The 17,540-nt window shown below is 39.8% G+C and overlaps 1 protein-coding gene across 1 annotated transcript in view; it reads left to right on the plus strand.

Annotated features, from left to right (window-relative positions):
• LOC140284206 (partitioning defective 3 homolog) overlaps positions 1 to 17,540 on the plus strand; it is a 304,162-nt gene that overhangs the window by 268,148 nt on the left and 18,474 nt on the right. The window contains exon 22 of the mRNA XM_072378014.1: positions 17,037 to 17,157. Coding sequence (XP_072234115.1) covers positions 17,037 to 17,157 — 121 coding nt within the window. The remainder of the gene's footprint in view (positions 1 to 17,036; positions 17,158 to 17,540) is intronic.

The following is a 17,540-nucleotide window of genomic DNA, read 5'->3' on the forward strand; positions in this document are numbered from 1 at the left end:
GAACTCACTGACCCAGACCACAGTTTTGTTTCAGAGACCATCTCAAAAACAAACAGCTAAGGTTACAGATGAGACTCAGACCAGTTCAGGTGAGCAAGAGACGAGGCTCACACAGTTAAACCATCTGGGTCTGATGACACACGGGCCATTTCTTAACTGTTTCATTGATCTGCAACTAAATGGACGAGATGGCTCTGTAATAGGGACCTGTGGCTCACAACAGCAGCTGTCCATCTCAGACGTTTTAGGCTGTGAAGTGAGACTGGGATGGGCTTATTGTGAGATGCCACAACATCATCCTACACTCAAAGGTGGACTGCGTAGTGTCCACTTGTGGGTAACTTGATGTCAAAAGATGTGGCCACACTGTGGTAGAAACGGAATGGTCAAAACAGCAAACCCAATGCAATAAATGCAATAAATCTGATTTGAACTGTGGACCAATATATCTAGCAGTTCATATTGTGATGGGAGTCTGGACTAAATATACAGATATGGACAGGAAGGAGCTTGTTAGCTAGAGAAACTGATGCAAATTAAGTATTTCTATTTATTGCAGAGCAAGATTTTTATCAATAGCAATACTGATTTTGAATTTTTAGACGTGGCTGGAGGTTTATTAGCTTTTAAGATGCACTCTATGAGGACCCTGGAGTTGTGTGCATGAATAAAGTACAAGTCAAAGGTTATGTGTTTAGATTTGAGGGCTGTGTGTCTGTGCATGTGAATGAAGTTGTTACTGTGACAGGGGATGAGAACCTATTTAGTGATTGTGTCAGTCAAGGTGGTGGTGGTCCCATTCCCTTCTGTCTGGGCTGCAGAGGATAAGAGTAAAGGTATAAAGTTCATTATCAGATATTTTTCTCTTGAAGGGTTGTGTTAAGTTCTCATTACTCCCAATGCTGTCACATAATCTTACATCCCAGACAGGGGGCCCTGATTATTCTAGTGTGGGGCTGCGTCTTATGGGAAAACCTCATCTGTCTCTCAAAAGACAAATTCAGGGTGGGCCACACACATGTAAGCACATAAAAGTACACATAATGAGGCTGCGAAAGGGGAACATGATAAATATGTGTAGCTGTTTTATAGCTTATTTATGTAAGAAGTGATTATATTTGTAAGACTTTCCAGTGGAAAGACATTTTGCCATTCATCAACACAAATCTGCAAGTTGTTGCACTCAACTTGTTTTCAGCACCGTACTTTAAAGTCAAATAATTCCTCATTGCAGATAGTGAGTTCTTGCTAGGCACATAAAATGTTCTAATCTCATATCTAAAAAATTGAAAATGATATTTTCATTATCTTCTTTTTGGGGTTCCATTTTTGGCACCACCGCCACACCCTGCTGTGGAGATTGACATTCTGTGAACAGCAGCCAGTTGGCTGCCACTGTTTACTACCAGCTGCCTTAGCTCATTGAAGTTTCTGCCTTTCGTTTGCACTTTAATCTATTTTCTCTCCTTTTTCTCCCCTCTCATTAATCTTTACAAGCTCTCTGTGTATGGCTGAAGTTAAGCTTCACCATATTTACAAGCGTTTGAGTCCTGTTAAAGCTATTTTCAGGAACGCCTTGTTTTTTGATCGGACTACGTCAAAACCGTAAAAGCTGAACTGATTTATTTATTTCTTTTAAGTATCTGTTGATGATGTTGAATTCGAATGGCTTTGTAAGTGTGGAGATATGTGACAGACTATTGGGATGTCAGGTGTCTGTTAAAGGCAGTTCAGTTAACACTCTATCTCTTGAACTCATTAAGTTTTAAGTCCACTTTTTATAGTCTTCCCACTTTACCCAGTGTTATCCTTAAAACACAATCGTCCCATCAGAAGTTTCAAAAGTTAGCTCTCTTGTTACTCTCCCATTCCTCCTCAGAGGATCACCTTGCCGGTGAAAGTGGAGGCAGGAATGCTAAAAGGTGACAATGGACTTTAATCTGCACAGTGAGGTTTTAACAGCACCTGGTCAGCCCTCAGTTGTTTGGGATTGGCTTTGAAGAAAGTAATAGAGGCTTTCACCTCTTACTGACTTATCACAAATGCTTAGGAATTTCTGACAATAAAGTAAAAATTTCATCTTTCTCAAGTGGTTTTCATACACATAAATATTGTAGAGATGTTCCGGAGTGGTGGCATGTCAGAACACAAATGTCAAAGTTTTCTACAGATTTCTTGTCAAGAAATCCCCCCCGGTTTCCTCAGTAAAATCTCAGCTGTTGAGACAATGTATGAACATGTCAGTAAATATTCGGGAGTATTTGTTGCTGCTGCGTGACTGAGACAAGTGTGTAAGCTGCTTTCGATCGCTCCCCACTATTGTGGAGAGTACCGATACATGCAATATTCATAACACCGTAAGGAGCCTCATGTGCTATGCTCAATGTGTGTAAAGAAAACATCATTTAGCATCATTTTTGCATTCTTCGCTCTCCCACACTTGTCCGCCCGCATTTCCAGCAGGAAGCCTCCCACTGAGATGTGTTTATGAAACAGTTACTGTGTATACGTCCAGACCAAATTCTCTCCACTTCCTAATCTCAGGTGTTCATATATGCAAAATACCTCTGTATGTTAATTTATTTTGGCGAAACCATCAGAGCTCCAGACCACTTCGCCTGGCATCTGGATTCATCCGTAAGCCTCTCAAATGCTTCAGGATAACTCCAGACAGAGGAAGCTGTCACTTTTCATATGGTCATAATCACCTCTCAGGTATTTATGGGTCTCATCCTTCACACATTCATTGCTACAAGGAACCACATAACGAGACGCCTCACCACATTCAGGGACTGTAAGAGAGCCAGTTTAGTCATTTAACATCCCATCTTTATAATCCTTGATGCCACTAACTGCACTTTATTATGGCGCATACATCTGTTGGGAGTTTAATTGTAATGGACCTACCTTCAGTGATGTAGCTTTAGTCTTTAGCAGTTTACCTACAGATGTGTAAAAAGAATAAAGGTGTAAAATAAACGACCTTTCTCTCGATAGTCTAATTTTCTGCAGTTATTGTATAATGGTATCAAACAAGTTCTATCTTTAGGTTTGCATTTTTCACATTTTAGTTTAAAATTTAATGCTAAACATTATGGTAAATAGTGGGATATTAGCTCTCATTTTATTAATATATTTTTTATTACTTTAGATATTTCTGCCTTAACTGGGACTAGCCACGCTGATCTGGTATTTATTGCTACATTTCCATGACATGACCATTGGCTTTGTGCGCGAGGGTTTGTGTTTTGTCATACCTGAAGGATATGTGTTAACTCAGCATATTAAGCATTACAAAAGACCTCTATTGTTCTCAGATCCATTGAGAATTCTCCAAACACTGGCCTGTAATTAAAGGACTCACTTCCACTTAATTCTTTTGTTCCCATGCCCTGTCACCCCCGATACTAGCGGCTAAGGATAATGAGCCTTCTGTGTAGGTGGGTGTGCGCACATATGTGTATGCTTGTGTGTCTGAGAGTGCAGGCAGATGTAGTGACCATATTTTTATATAGGTCTGACTCACTGATGCATTCATTCACACATCAGCCCCCTCAGTAACCATCTGTAGGCAAACCCATGACCGCTTGGTCTCTTTTATGAGCATGAGGGGCAAATCCCCCTGCATCTTGTCTCGGACTTAAAGAGATTGTCAGTGTCCTCCATGACACCCATTCCTTCAGCCACCTGAAGGTGACAGCGTTTTGTCACCAGTGCCTTCTGTTCCTTTCAGTTACAGTGCTGTTCAAATTAATGTTGCCTAAGAAAGCCACATAACCAGGCCCTCATATTTCTCTTGGACGTTACAAGGCACATTTAGCTGAGTGCTTTGCTCTGTCAATTTTTAAAAGTGTCAGCCCTTAAAAGAGGTTTTTTCTTTGAACATGCAGCTTTCCCAAAGGGAGGACTGTCTTATGAGATGAAAGAGACAATCCAAAGAAAGGAGTCTATGAGACGTATTCAGTTTTATTCAGTTTAGTTTTAACAAATATCATCTCAAGTTGCTTAAAAGATACAACCCAATTCAAGCCAATTACAATCCAATTCATTGTAATATAATCATAATACAATCAAATACAATTAATTAAATGCCAAATTAGTCCAATTCATACAAAGCCAAAATAAAAGGAAAAAAAACTGATTGCACCAAAATTTGCATGCACAAAGCGAAGGTGGAAAGTAAAAACCCCCTTTTAACAGGAAGAAACCTCTGGCAGAACCAGACTCGGGAAGGGCAGCCATCCGCCTCAACCGGCGGGGGTTGGAGAGGACAGGAAGGAGGGGACAACAAACGCCAAGCCGGGGATACCTACTGAGAGAGAGAAGCAAGTTAATTACAACAATATCATTTGTACATGAGCAGACTAAGGTGCATCCTAAGAGGTCCCCCAGCAGTCTAGGTCTATGGCAGCATAACTATGGGATGTTTCAGGATCACCTGAGCCATCCCAAACTATAAAATTTATCAAATAGGAAATATTTAAGCTTAATCCTAAAGTTAGAAAGGATATCTGCTTCCTGAACCCAAACTGGCAGCTGGTTCAACAAAAGAGAGACCTAATAACTGAAGGCTCTGCCTCCCATTCTGTTTTTACAAACTCTAACAACCACAAGTAGACCTGCAGTCTGAGAGCAATGTGCTCCGTTAGTAAATATCACACTATAAGATTTTTAAGATATGATGGAGCTTGGTCATTACGAGTTTTATATGTGAGGACCAGAGTTTTAAATGCTATTCTGAATTTAACAGTGAGCCAAGGAAGAGAAGCTAAAACTGGAGAAACATGATCTCATCAGAACTCTGGCTGCAGCATTTTGGATCAGTTGGAGGCTTTTCATAGAATTTGTGGGACAGCCCAATAATATAAAATTACAGTAGTCCAGTCTTGAAGTAACAAATGCATGGACTAGTTTTTCTGCATCACTCTGAGACAGGGTGTTCTTAATTTTTGGCAATATTACGAAGGTGAAAGAAGGCAGTTCTAGAAACCTGTTTTATATGTGAGTCAAAGGACAGATTCTGATAAAAAGCAACTCCAAGGTTCCTCATTGTAGTGCTAGAAGCCAAGGAAATGCCATCTACAGTAACTATACGGTGAGACAGTTTCTTCCTGAATTGCTCATGTCCAAAGACAACTACTTAAGTTTTGTCTGAATTTAGAAGCAGAAAATTCATCATCCGACCAACTGATTGGTTTTGAAGATAAGTACATCTGAGTATCATCAACGTGGCAATGGAAATTTATGCCATTCTGTCACATAATATAACTCAATGGAAGCATGTATAAAGTGAAAAGAATCGATCCAAGAACAGAACCCTGTGGAACTCCATGGCTTACTCTGGTGTGCGAGGAACACATTTTGTTTAATGAACAAACTGGAATCTGTCAAATAAAAATGACTTAAACCAGCCTAATGCAGTTCCTTTAATCCCAATAACATTTTCAAGCCTCAGTAATACAATGTGATGAAACGTGTCAAATGCAGCACTTAGCTCCAACAGGACAAGCACAGACACAAGTCCGCTATCAGAGGCTAAAAGAGAGTAAAGTTTTGGTCAGATGGTCAGATGAGACAGCGTTTTAAGGAAATACAGTTAACTTTTCACTCTCAATGCCATAAGTCTGCGCAAGATCAAAGGTATGATGAAGACAGTGAGTAGGTCTGTTAACACTTTGAGAAAATCCAAGTGAATCTAATATAGAATGAAAGCATTAATATTTAGGCTTTTAAACAGTTCTCAGCATCTGTACTCAGCACTAACTGGGATGAAAAAAATCAGAGAATTCAGACAGAAACTGAAGAAAAGAGGTTTTTGAGATTTCCTTTTTGGGTCAGAAAAAGTAAGAGTCTGAGATCCAAAATAACGTTTTGTTTATCGACTTATTAAATATGGGTGGTCCGGGAGCAGACGCAGTCATAATGGGGTTTTGGGAGTGTAGCAGGAGGTGGGAAGCTGCAGAGAAGCATTTAAGACTACAACTCTGCATCATGGTCTCAACCCTGGGTGATGACTAATAAATTCAGCTTTATTTCTAGATATGACAGTCGCTCCTTCCAAAGGGAAAGGAATGCCGTCTCTCCTAATCAGGCCAGGTTTCCCCCAGAAAGATTACCAATTATCTATGGAGTACACCTGGTCACCACCTAAAAAAAATTCCAATTAGACATCCAGCGGTTGAAGGATGAAGCATGTCATCACTGGATACTTATGCTACTTTTACACTGCAGGCAAAAGTGGCCCAAATCTGACATTTTTGCTCATATGTGACCGATATCAGATTTTTTGTGACAGTTTGAACAGCACAAATCCAATTTTTTTAAATCAGACCCAGGCCACTTTCATATGTGGTCCTAAATTAGATACATATCTGTATCTTGTTTGTTTTTTTCAAAAGTGACCTCAGTCTGAACGGTTACATTTCATCTGACTTTAATGTTGTTGAATGGGACAGATGTCACATTTCTGTGCCAGAGAGGATGGGATGCAGCAAGATCAAATGTAAACAATAAACAAGCATGACAGATACCCTTGATGGATCTTGTCACTGTAAAGAAAGTGAGGTTATGGACTTAATTAAGATCCTCATAAATTTGTCCGCTCCGACTGCACAACAACACATGCTAATATGTGTAGTATCCATATTTACTTCCGTAAACGCAGCTTGCTTATTCTGCGCATGCAGGTCACTTCAGGGTTGTAGACTGTTCAAACTGGCGTATGATGGCGATCGCATTAAAATTATAATGTGAACAACCATGCAAAAAATTGGATCTCAGCAGAAAATCAGAATTTAGCATTAAGACTTGCAATGTGAATGTAGTCATAGTCTCTGTTCTTTTCCCAATGACATCATCTTGCTCTAAGGTCTTTGCATGGCTGCATTTTCTTTTAGTGATTTGACGAACTAAATGAGATAGATTTGTGTTGTTTAGAACACAGACTTTGCTAACAAGCAGTGTCATCTTGTCTCCCTCACCCTCAGTTCACAGCTCTGTTTACCCTGACTCAGAAGCAGTTTAGTTTATGCTGAGGATTAGAGGAGATTACCCTGTGATCTGGATCACGATAGCAGCTCATTTTGTGAAAAGACTAACAGAAACAGACAAAATACTCAACAGATTCATGTAAATGCTAACAATATGGCCTCGTAGCAGAATGTCATCATTATAAGCTGTCTGTTGAAAGGTGTGAATAAACATTATCAGATCTCTATGTGCTTACTGAAGCCCAAAGCCCATCTTAAATTACACTGCTTCAAATCCCCATGCATGAAAAAAGAAAAAGACTAATGTTAACTTAAAGAATATCCAGTGAAACCTGCTTTTGGTGCAGTCTTTCATCCAGGGGGAAGGGCTGTGTTGGAATGTGTTGGTACAATAGAATGTGTATGTTCTTGGAATGCTGCCATGATAGCTGTCTTTTATGCTAAAAGCTTGTTACAACCAACCTCATTGTTTTTTGTTTCACTGAACATGGAGAGTTGTGATCCTGTGACTCTCCAGAGAATCATTAAGGTCATCATTGTCCCAGCTGTTAAAGTTGAGCCTTTACAATACACAGTATACACACTCCATAATTCATCAAGAGTGAACTGAGATGAGTTCTTCTTTGATTTTGTAAGCTTTGCGGTCCTCCGCAGCTCTTTTGCTGACAGGGGCCCAAGATTATTAATTGAAATTGAAATTAAATGATTTAAATATACTTGATCAATCGTGCACCCAGTGGCCTTCATAATGCCTTTATTATTAATTGCAATTGCTCCTGATTTGCATGTTGGTCACTGAGTAAGTGATGGCCTGCAATCATGATGATAGCTGAGGTAATCACTGCCAGTGATTTTGTGTGTTTTGGTGGGTATGATGGTCATGGGGTGGACTGGGGGTGGGGGACAACCATCTGTCAAATGGGCTTTTTGATTGATTGATGGCTGATGCAAGATGATGGATATGTACTCACATTATGCTGAGCGACAACCATGTCGAGGTTGGTTGTGGCTTCAGCAATTTAAGGCAATGTTACAGCTTCATTAAGGCAGAGAGCCTCAGTGGCCATAGATCATGGCGGTGACAGGTCAACATTATGTCTGGCTGGGTTGATAATGATGTCATGAACGTCAGGGTCACAGGCTGAAAGAGCACTAACATATACAATGCTCTCAGAGGTTGATGGCCAATAGCAGAAATAGGAGGATAGGACTAAAGTTGGCTGTTCGTGGAGTGTATCAGTTAATTTTCAAATATTAGTGTTGAGGGACCGTTTTCTTATGGTTGATAAATTATCATAAATTATTATTTTATGTCCATTGATTTGTCTTTCAAGGTCTGAATCTCATTTTCCGCCCATATTCTTTTTTTGTCTCACCATCTGTTAGCTAATTGACTTCACATTGATTATGAGATAATTTCAGAAGTCTAAATTAAAAGTTTGTTTGCAGAAAGGTTTTTTTCATTTGCTCCTCAGTCTGCCTACTCATCACTAAAAGTTAAGACCCTTGACCTCCTCCCTCTTCTCTTTGGATTTCAAAAAAGGGACTCTGAGACTTAATCCAGTAATGGAACCGACAGCAAAGCAGTAAGGCCAACACAGAACGCTTAACGCCCCCATCCCCCTTCTCCACTTAATGCAGAAAGTAGTTGTGCAAGGAGTTTAAAGAAATCTTTTAAATTCTTCTTTTCAATTCTGCTTTATTACACCAGCCATCAATATTTTTATTGTTTAAAGTGGCTCTGGCTCTAGTTGCTCTCTGACTGACAGACGTCCCATTGCGCTTCCCTTGTTAATTATGTATAAAGGAAATAGTGGCAGCCCAGGGGGTTGTGGAGGAGAAGACTTGGGGCTGGATGTGTATGGGATAGTCAGGAAAGCAATGCAGAGCTGGTGTAAATTATTTACCGTTGGCTCGTGGTTCACCTGCTGAGCGTCAGGCACTGACATTTGGAAAGGGAGCAATCGTCTGCATTCAGCACAGTGTGATGTCGTGCTGGAGTAAATGAGATTCTTTACAGGTGTTAGCCTTCTAGAATGAACCTGAGAACCTCATTGCCTTAATACAGACAGGATATGTGCTTGACTTGTTAGTCACTAAAAAGGAATTGAAAATGATTGTACATGTGATCAGCGAATGAGAACAAACCTTCCAAACTAGTTAGTCCCACTGAAAAGGATGCACCAGATGTCAAATGATACATTTCTTAGAGCATATGCAATATACGGCCAATGCATCACTGCTGCTTAGGTACTATTGAAATTTAATATTAGCTTTTCATTATAAGTAGTCAGTGTGAGTTTGTCATTTTGGCAACATGCTGGAAAAGCAAATAAATGAGAAAGGTTCAGGTGCATGTTAATATCAGCGTCTGTTGAGTGGATTCATCTGCTCCTTCAAATTCACATAGGTTTGCAAATATTTGCATAAAAGAATTAAAGTTCAGTTAATTTGATACATTTTACTTGTCTTATTTCAGAGCCAACACTAAGATTGCTGCAGTAAGGATAAACAGTGAATATGTTTGCTTTTTACAGCACTTTAAAAGGCACACTTGATATGTATCTTTGTCACTGAGTTCAGTTTTAAAGGTCTTTGGATGTTGTTCAAATGGTGTTGAGATGCTAAATATCACTCAAATGCAGCACTGTTATTATTTCACATTAAAACCCTTAATCGTTTTACTTTTGTGTAAACTCTCCAACTGCTTTCGTGCCATTTCAGAGCATGCACCAAAAACATCGTGAAGCAGTAGCTTGTGAAGCTGGATATTCAAAGGAAGATATATTTCTTTTCATTTACTTATGCAGTGCCTCAGACATACATCTCAATGAGGGTTCATTTTTGTGAGTAATACTCCACCTTGTCTCTCTCTTTTTTCAAAATAGTTTTTATTAAAAAAAATAGCTTATCAAAAGACTTGCTTTAAATAACTTCCCCCAGCTGTCATTTTTTTTATACTATTGAGCTTAGCTGGATGATGCAGTCTGGTGGTATTGTGTTCCAGGGCCATGTGTTGAGCTCAGTTGGACCTAGCTGTGCAGGTTGGACCTATTTGTCCGACTGTTTCAGTGGGAATATAACAGTGGCAGAGAGATAAAACAAGCAGCCTCCTGCTCTCTGTTCGTATAGACATTGTATGGACATGCATTTGAAAACTGTTCACTGGTTTTACCTCCTGTTTAGACATTTGACACACTTAAGTTCGCCTTTACTTCTTGTTAGTGTTGATGATCATCTAGCTCTCTTTAGGTTTTTGGAGGGATAGCTCACAGAAAACCTACTTGTTACGACAAACCAGCCTCACTGAGCTTTTCGTTGAGTTAAGGTTTCATAATGCAGAATACAGCTACCAATTTCCTCTTTCATGGCGCCAGACTATACATAGCGTACTATATTAGTGCCGGGTACCATAAAAGCATATAGTCACATGGTGTACCACTAGGTCCTGCTTTTCTGGTCGCTTAATGGCAGGCTAACTGATATCTCATAAAAGTTGTCTTTATAGCCTGATGGGTTCATAAAACCTGTTTAGATAGATACTTTAGCCTATAACCTTTAGGACCAACATATCAGTCTTTTCACCCTAAAGAGGAATGTTGACACATGAGATCCATTTGCTAGTTTTGAACTTTGGATCATCTTTAATCAGCATACAGTACAGCTTTGTCTCATTCCAAAGAGGCACTGCTCTCAACAGACTGCAGGTGTGAGTATGTGATTCTGACAGTGTAAATAAATTATGCAGTCATAGCAGCACTCCATGTGTCTCTCTGCAAACTCCACTGAATCAATATATTTGGATTATAGGCCTTAACTTCAAAGTCCACCCATCTCCATGGAAAATGCAGCCATGGTCTTGTCTTCCCGACAAAATAGTTTAAAAAAAAGTTGCCAGCAGGTATACCGACTTACAGAAAGTTTGCAAAACCTGTTACCTTTTTTTCACATCTTAATGTTGTGCTCCCACCGTTGTTTGATGTTTTGAGCTTCATGAATTCCAGCATCTCTGGTGTTTTTAACAAAAGAAAGGCAGCAATTGATGTGGAATTTGAATTGTTTGGACCGAATTTAATGCAACCCATGCGAGTTGTATAAATGAAATGTGTGAAAGGTTATTCAAATTAAGTTTATGGAACAGCTCTGGAAGATTTTCTCCTGACAGCATTTTTGACAAGTCTATTTTTACAGTCTAACACTAAGTTAAGAATCCAGCTTCTTTATCTGGCATTACCTTTAAATGAACAGAAACTGCAACCTCCTTTTCGTCCTTCATTATCAGTCAGAGAAGCTGCCATTTACCCTACAGATTCAGTGAAAAAAAAATACAATTCTAGGTCACACCTCAGTGCCTCATTCTTCTTTATGCATTTTAGTGGTGTTACCATTCACTTGACTCCATCTCTTCTTGCTATGTGAAGGACAATTTAGTGACTGTCACGTGGCTGTCGTGATACTGATTGTGCCAACGGCATCACAGTTGTTGCGGGCAAACTTTATTGACTCAGGCATTTATGGAAGATGTTGATGATGAGGAATGAATGGGAGTCTTTTGGATGCAGGGACTTTCCAGAGCCAGGACCTTCCGGCTGTCAGTGGTATACTGTAGTATTCTTTTGTGTTTGGTTTTCAGGCCTGGTTGCTGCGGCCATCTTTTGAATAAAAAAATCTCTGATTCCAAACAACCAAAACCAGGTTCGATTGATTTTTTTGTAGATAAGATAAAACCTATTTCCCCAATACACACACAGCATAACATGCAGACGTTGAGGTGCCTGTGGTACCTATGCAACCAAACTTAGCAAAACTGAAAGCCTCAACTGTCACCCATATGTAGACAGTTGCAAGACAATTTCCTCTCTTTTGATCTGCTTTTTTTATCTCTAAAAAAAAAGGAAAGAAAAAAGGAAAAGTTTTGGAATATTATAACTTACGGTGAAGTAGTTGCAGCACACATTATGCAAATTATGTGGAAGCTAAATGTTTGTTCTGGCAAATATGTCTTCTGCAATACAGAGTATAGATCTTTAAAAGGCCAAGGAGATAGCTTATTTTCTTCATTTCTTGAGAGTTTTATGTCCCCAGTGGCAGGTCTGTGGCTTTCTCCAGGGCAAGGCTATTTCTACATTTCCCACACTCGGGAAGCAAAAGACAAATGATACACCAGAGGCAAGCCGTGGCAAACAGCCTACTGCAGAGAGCAGCTTTCTAGGCATTAGTTCTTTCCTTTCCTAATCAGAGTTCCAAGGTGCCTACTCATGCCTCCACCATGGCACCATGGTAGGTATCCGTGATGATGCCTCTTAAGAGACTCAATAAGTCCATATATGCAGCTTTGGAGTCTAAAAGAAACTTTCTTTGATACACACTCACGCATTTCAGCTTCAACAAAAGAACGCAGGCTAGAAGGGGTGTTTTTAGCTGGGGAGGCGCCACTGTTGATGCATCAGTCACAGGAGGACATGATGAAGTCAGAGCCTGACAAATCCAGGGTATTATCAGGCCTTTGTCCAGCCTGCAGCTGTCACTTACCAGTCTAGTGGGAGAGGATGATAGGGACAAAAGGGAATTTATGATCTATCCCTAGAACCACAGAGGAGGATTGAGATAAAATATGTTTGAAGAAAAACAAAGAAAGACAGGAATGCACTAAGGATTAAAAACAACTGATGAAAATGTTTATGAAGATGGGAAAGTAAGTGTAAAGTGAGGAGGAAAAGAACACCAGAAGCGGACATTGCTTGAAATGCTTTCATTATATTTCTTCCAAAAATCAGTGATTGGCTGATATATGCTGATTTCCTTTGAAGACTCTAAAGATGTTTTATCTTTGTTCTCCTTCCCTACATAAATGACCAGCAGTAATGCAGATGTAATATCTTTCTATCATGCAGCAAGTCACAAAGGCTGCCCCCCCCCCTCTCAAAAAAAAACCTCATCTTTCTGTCTACAGGGTGATTGGAATAAAGATGAACTAAGCCTTTAACTTGATTGCAAGATCAACAAAGGCCACAAACTTAAGAAGCCTAACCCCCTCTTCTGCTGCACAGAGATACTGGGACCCCAGTAAGAAACCAGATGATCTGATAGAATTTCAATCAACATCGATCAGATAAGAAATTAAAGAATTCCTGACTTTAAAGTCACACATGCGCTCACAGTTCAGACTTTTTCATTTTAATTGAAAATTAACATTCAGTGATAGCTCTCAGAACTCCTGTCAATATTAATCTCTTAAAATTTATAGCCCCAGTAACACTTTGTGGTTGACAATCCCTTTGGCTGAGACTGGCCCCTGACCTGAGGTATGCTCATATGATTCAAGTTACACTCAGTGATTGGATTACCCCTTTATTAGCCATTGGCAGTGTTTACAGGGCATGCAGAGACCAATTGCTGCTTTAATCCACAAGCAGAAGCAAATAGGCTCACTGTGGCATAGTTTGCATCTTGAGCTTAAGCTTTGTGGTGTGTGAGACATCTGCCAAATCCTCCTGGATCAAAGGATGACTATTACACAAAAAGGGAACAGCGATCCCACAACTTCAGCTTCAGATAGCTCATGACGCCTGTTGACAGGCTGTTAAAAAAACACAGGTGGGACTGGGGTCACATGCCTGGGATCACACATGGACATATAGGCCCATCATTATGAGAAAAAAGAAGTGATTGAAAATGGGATTTTTAATTATTGTTAAAAGTTATCTTTAATTATAAAGATAATGTACATTTCCATTATCTCACTGACATGATGATGTCAGGGAATCTATGACAACACCATGGCACAGAACTGCTGAGCAGCTAGAATCCCATATCAGACAAGAATGGGACAACATTCATGTCCACACAGTCCTGATGTTTAAAATATAGTTGAAGTGCCGCCATCAAGTTTAAGATGCTTCTACTTCTATGCTGAATGGCATGTTGTTTTATGAATATTGTAGATCATTGCACTCTGTTTTTATTCACAGTTGATTCAGTTGTTTTTTTAGTTAAATTTTTGGAATTGAAGTTTCACCAGCGTCTATCAAGTCAGAAGAGAGAAAATGAAACTGTGAGTGAGTGTAAGAAAATGTTCGGCTATATTTGTGTCTACGTTTGCATAGTGTAATCTGTGTTGTGTGGTTATGTCTGCATGAATTTGGCGTAGCGAACCTGAGCGGGCAAGTGCTGACATTTCAGCCCAAAAACGTGGCTGAATTTTCAGCTAATCTCATTACAGTGAACGGAATTAAGATACTGGGTGTGAAAATGCTGTGTCATAGGTACGAAATTCCCCCCATCCAACAACGGTTATATTACCAATTTTCCACTGACATGCAGTCAAACTGCACACTCATACAATCATGATGAAGACAGCCAGTCGATACCCCAGAGTACATTTATACAACTAGTGGCTTTTCCCTCTGATGCACACACAGTTTCTAGCAAACTTATTAGGCTTTCTGATTTATGTTTCCTCGTTGCAAGCTGTAGGGACACATACATGCTGCTAAAAAGGAGGTCTACTGATGTGAATTGCCAGGTTTATGTCTCAGTCTTCTTTTTGAAGCACTTGTTCTTCAGGCTCATTACAGACATTGATGTATTTAGAGGTGAATTTATCAGCAGTGACACCTGATGTATTGGCAACGATCATGCTGACTAATTAGCCAATGAGGTACTCGAGCAAAGGGGAGTTGTCACTGAAGGCAATTGAATCCATCTTGTTATTGTTTCGACATATGTTTGCTGCTGCCAGTTATACTATGTTATAATGATAGAACACAGCACCTGTTGTCCCTGTTGCGCTAGATGTTGTCTATTTTTTGATATTGAGTTCAATTTCTTATCATATGAATATATTTACATTTCATGGAATGGTTTCTAAGACTCTCATCTAGTACCACTATAGGGGGGTGGAGGTCCAAGAGAAGAAAGTGCCTACAGATAATGTGGATATTGCACAGGCTTCCTTTGAACTGCCATGACAAATTCACTGCTTGGTAAATCCTGTTCCAAATCTGAGCTCCTACTTGATAAAATTTCCATTTTTGACACTTTGAAAAATATATATAGAAATGCTGTTGTGCTAATTCATTAATGTTCTGCAGAGCTCTTCGCTCATCTTTTCTCATTCCACACTGCAGTAGAGTTTTGCTAATATACTGCATGAGCCATCACTCTTTCCTAGATTGTTACTTCAGTGGGTGAGAGAGGAGCAATCAGTCTCATTATGTAGCGTGTATATATGGACGTTATTAGTCTTATTCCCAGCTGGTTCCTGTATCCCAACAGTCCATGTTTGAGATGCTGATGGTAGCACTGACCCTCCCATGAGGGCTAAACAGAAAAATTTACCAGACTTTGTTTGGAGTTAGTCTGAGCTTCTCTTTGACCAGCCGCAGGGATTAAACTAACTGCATGCTTTGGACTCCCCAGAACTATGGTATTTTCCCACCCATTACAGTCTTGTCAGACTTCTTTTTGACAAGCAGGGATGGTTGCCATTTGCTCTATTACAGCATGTGCAAAAGGACATTTGAGGAAAATATTTAGGTTACCTGCTATATGCGTACATTAACAGCTGGACTAAAGAGAAAAAAAATTAATAGATTCATATCACTCTGTGACTACAATTAGGTAATTCAATTTCATTGATGCTGCATTTGCTATTTAAGCAACATCAAGTAAATAGAGAAGGAACATTGATTTTGTAATAAAAAGTAATAAACAGACATGACCATCACCCCACACCATAAAAGCATGAGCTGCCTCACACCTCAGTGCACCACTTAATTGCCCTCATCCACATAAAAGGCCTAATGCACACTCCCTGTGCTCCCACACATATAAAGCTACAAGTATCAAATGGAGTATAACTAATACAACTGATTTTGGTCAGGCAGTATGAATAACACGATAACTGTCTCCCCAAGTGCTACTCAGGAACATGTACCAAGATCCACGTGTCCTTTATGAGATGCTATTTATTGTGCTTTTAATGAAGCTTGATTGGCAGTGCATCCTAGTGCCCATTATCATCAGAGGGATGTGCTCATTCTAATCTGCAATTATCACCATAATTGCGCTCAGAATCCTCTGGGCCCAAATAAGCAATCACTTCCACCACTGGTGTGCCACCTGTGAGTGCTACTCAGGAATACACACATCCTTACACGGTGACAGGTCCTTGTTACAAGGATCCATTTTTGAAAATGTTTTTGTCTTTGTCCCCATTTGTTCGTCATTTCATGCACCTGTTCTTCTCTGGTCTCAGTGTTGCTGGTTATTACAGTTACTTCGTCCTGGCTGACTTAGTTTCTTAGCTTTTTCTCACAATCTCTTGAACGACCTTTTTCTCTCAGCACCGTCCCAATGAACGCTCCTCATACTTTTATCTCCTTCCCCTTCCCTTACTCTTTCTGTTCCTTCCCCTCCATCCCCGAGCTCCCAACCCCTTCCAACAGAAATTCCTAACCTTTGGTCACTTTCATCCCCTTGGTATGCATAAATACAGGCTTATTATCGAGCTGGTTGTCTCATCATAATTATGCGTTTTGTCATGTACTGCCTCTGTAGCTGGTGATAAAAGGAGAGCCTGATTAAGCTGAGGGACTGCTATTGATTCCTATTGACAGCCCCTTCAAAGGCCTTTAATGAAGGAGATGTAAATTAGGGTTTTCCACAGTGTGTAATGACTGTACCATAAAAGGCCAACATTCTTCAGCACTGCAAAAGAGACATGCATCACTCACAATGGTGCACAAGGAAACACCTTTAGTTGTGGGGATGTTCATCAGCAACAGTTTGAATGAGCGAGGGATGAAAAAGCATGCAGAGCTGATACTTAGATATGCAAGCAGGAGTCATGGCTGTGAGATCAAAGGAGGGTTCAAATTTAAAAATCACCTGTAACAACATACTTGTTCAACTAACGTTCCAGATGTCTCGTAACTGCAGTCTCAGTGAAAATTGCATCCAAATGACCATTTAACATGCTTTCTATATTGAAAATCAGAAAGAAGAAAAACATTTACACTCCTTTATTCTTCTTCTTTCTCCCAGCAGTCAGATAGCTCCCAGCAACCATGACCGGATACAGAGGTTGAGGCACGAGTTCCAGCAGGCCAAGCATGACGAGGACATTGAGGACCATCAGCAGACATACAGCTTTGACCAGTCCTGGGTGAGTGTCTCATCGGGGCCCCTTCCCATCAGAAGGGTGCTGAACTACACATAAAGGACATGCTGCTCCATGAGTCACCAGCTATTTAATCTATTCTTACACTCACACCATTTTACTATATCTGGATTCCTTTGTCTCCTTGTAATGTGATATTACGTCAGTGTCACAAGTCTACCCGTGTTACCAGTAGACTTCAGTGTTAAATTTATGTATCTATTTATTTGTGATGTATATATGTTTATTTTTCATAAATTGTTCGTATTTGTTTTGTTATTTTAGTCATTACATTTCTTTTGATTAAATATACACTACATAAGTAAATTGCAGTACTTTTGTCATGCTAGTAGTACAGAAAACCTGAAAAAACCCCACTGCTGATGAAT

This window comes from Leuresthes tenuis, unplaced genomic scaffold (assembly GCF_036924035.1).
Source record: "Leuresthes tenuis unplaced genomic scaffold, fLeuTen1.0.hap1 SCAF_24, whole genome shotgun sequence".
NCBI lineage: Eukaryota > Metazoa > Chordata > Actinopteri > Atheriniformes > Atherinopsidae > Leuresthes > Leuresthes tenuis.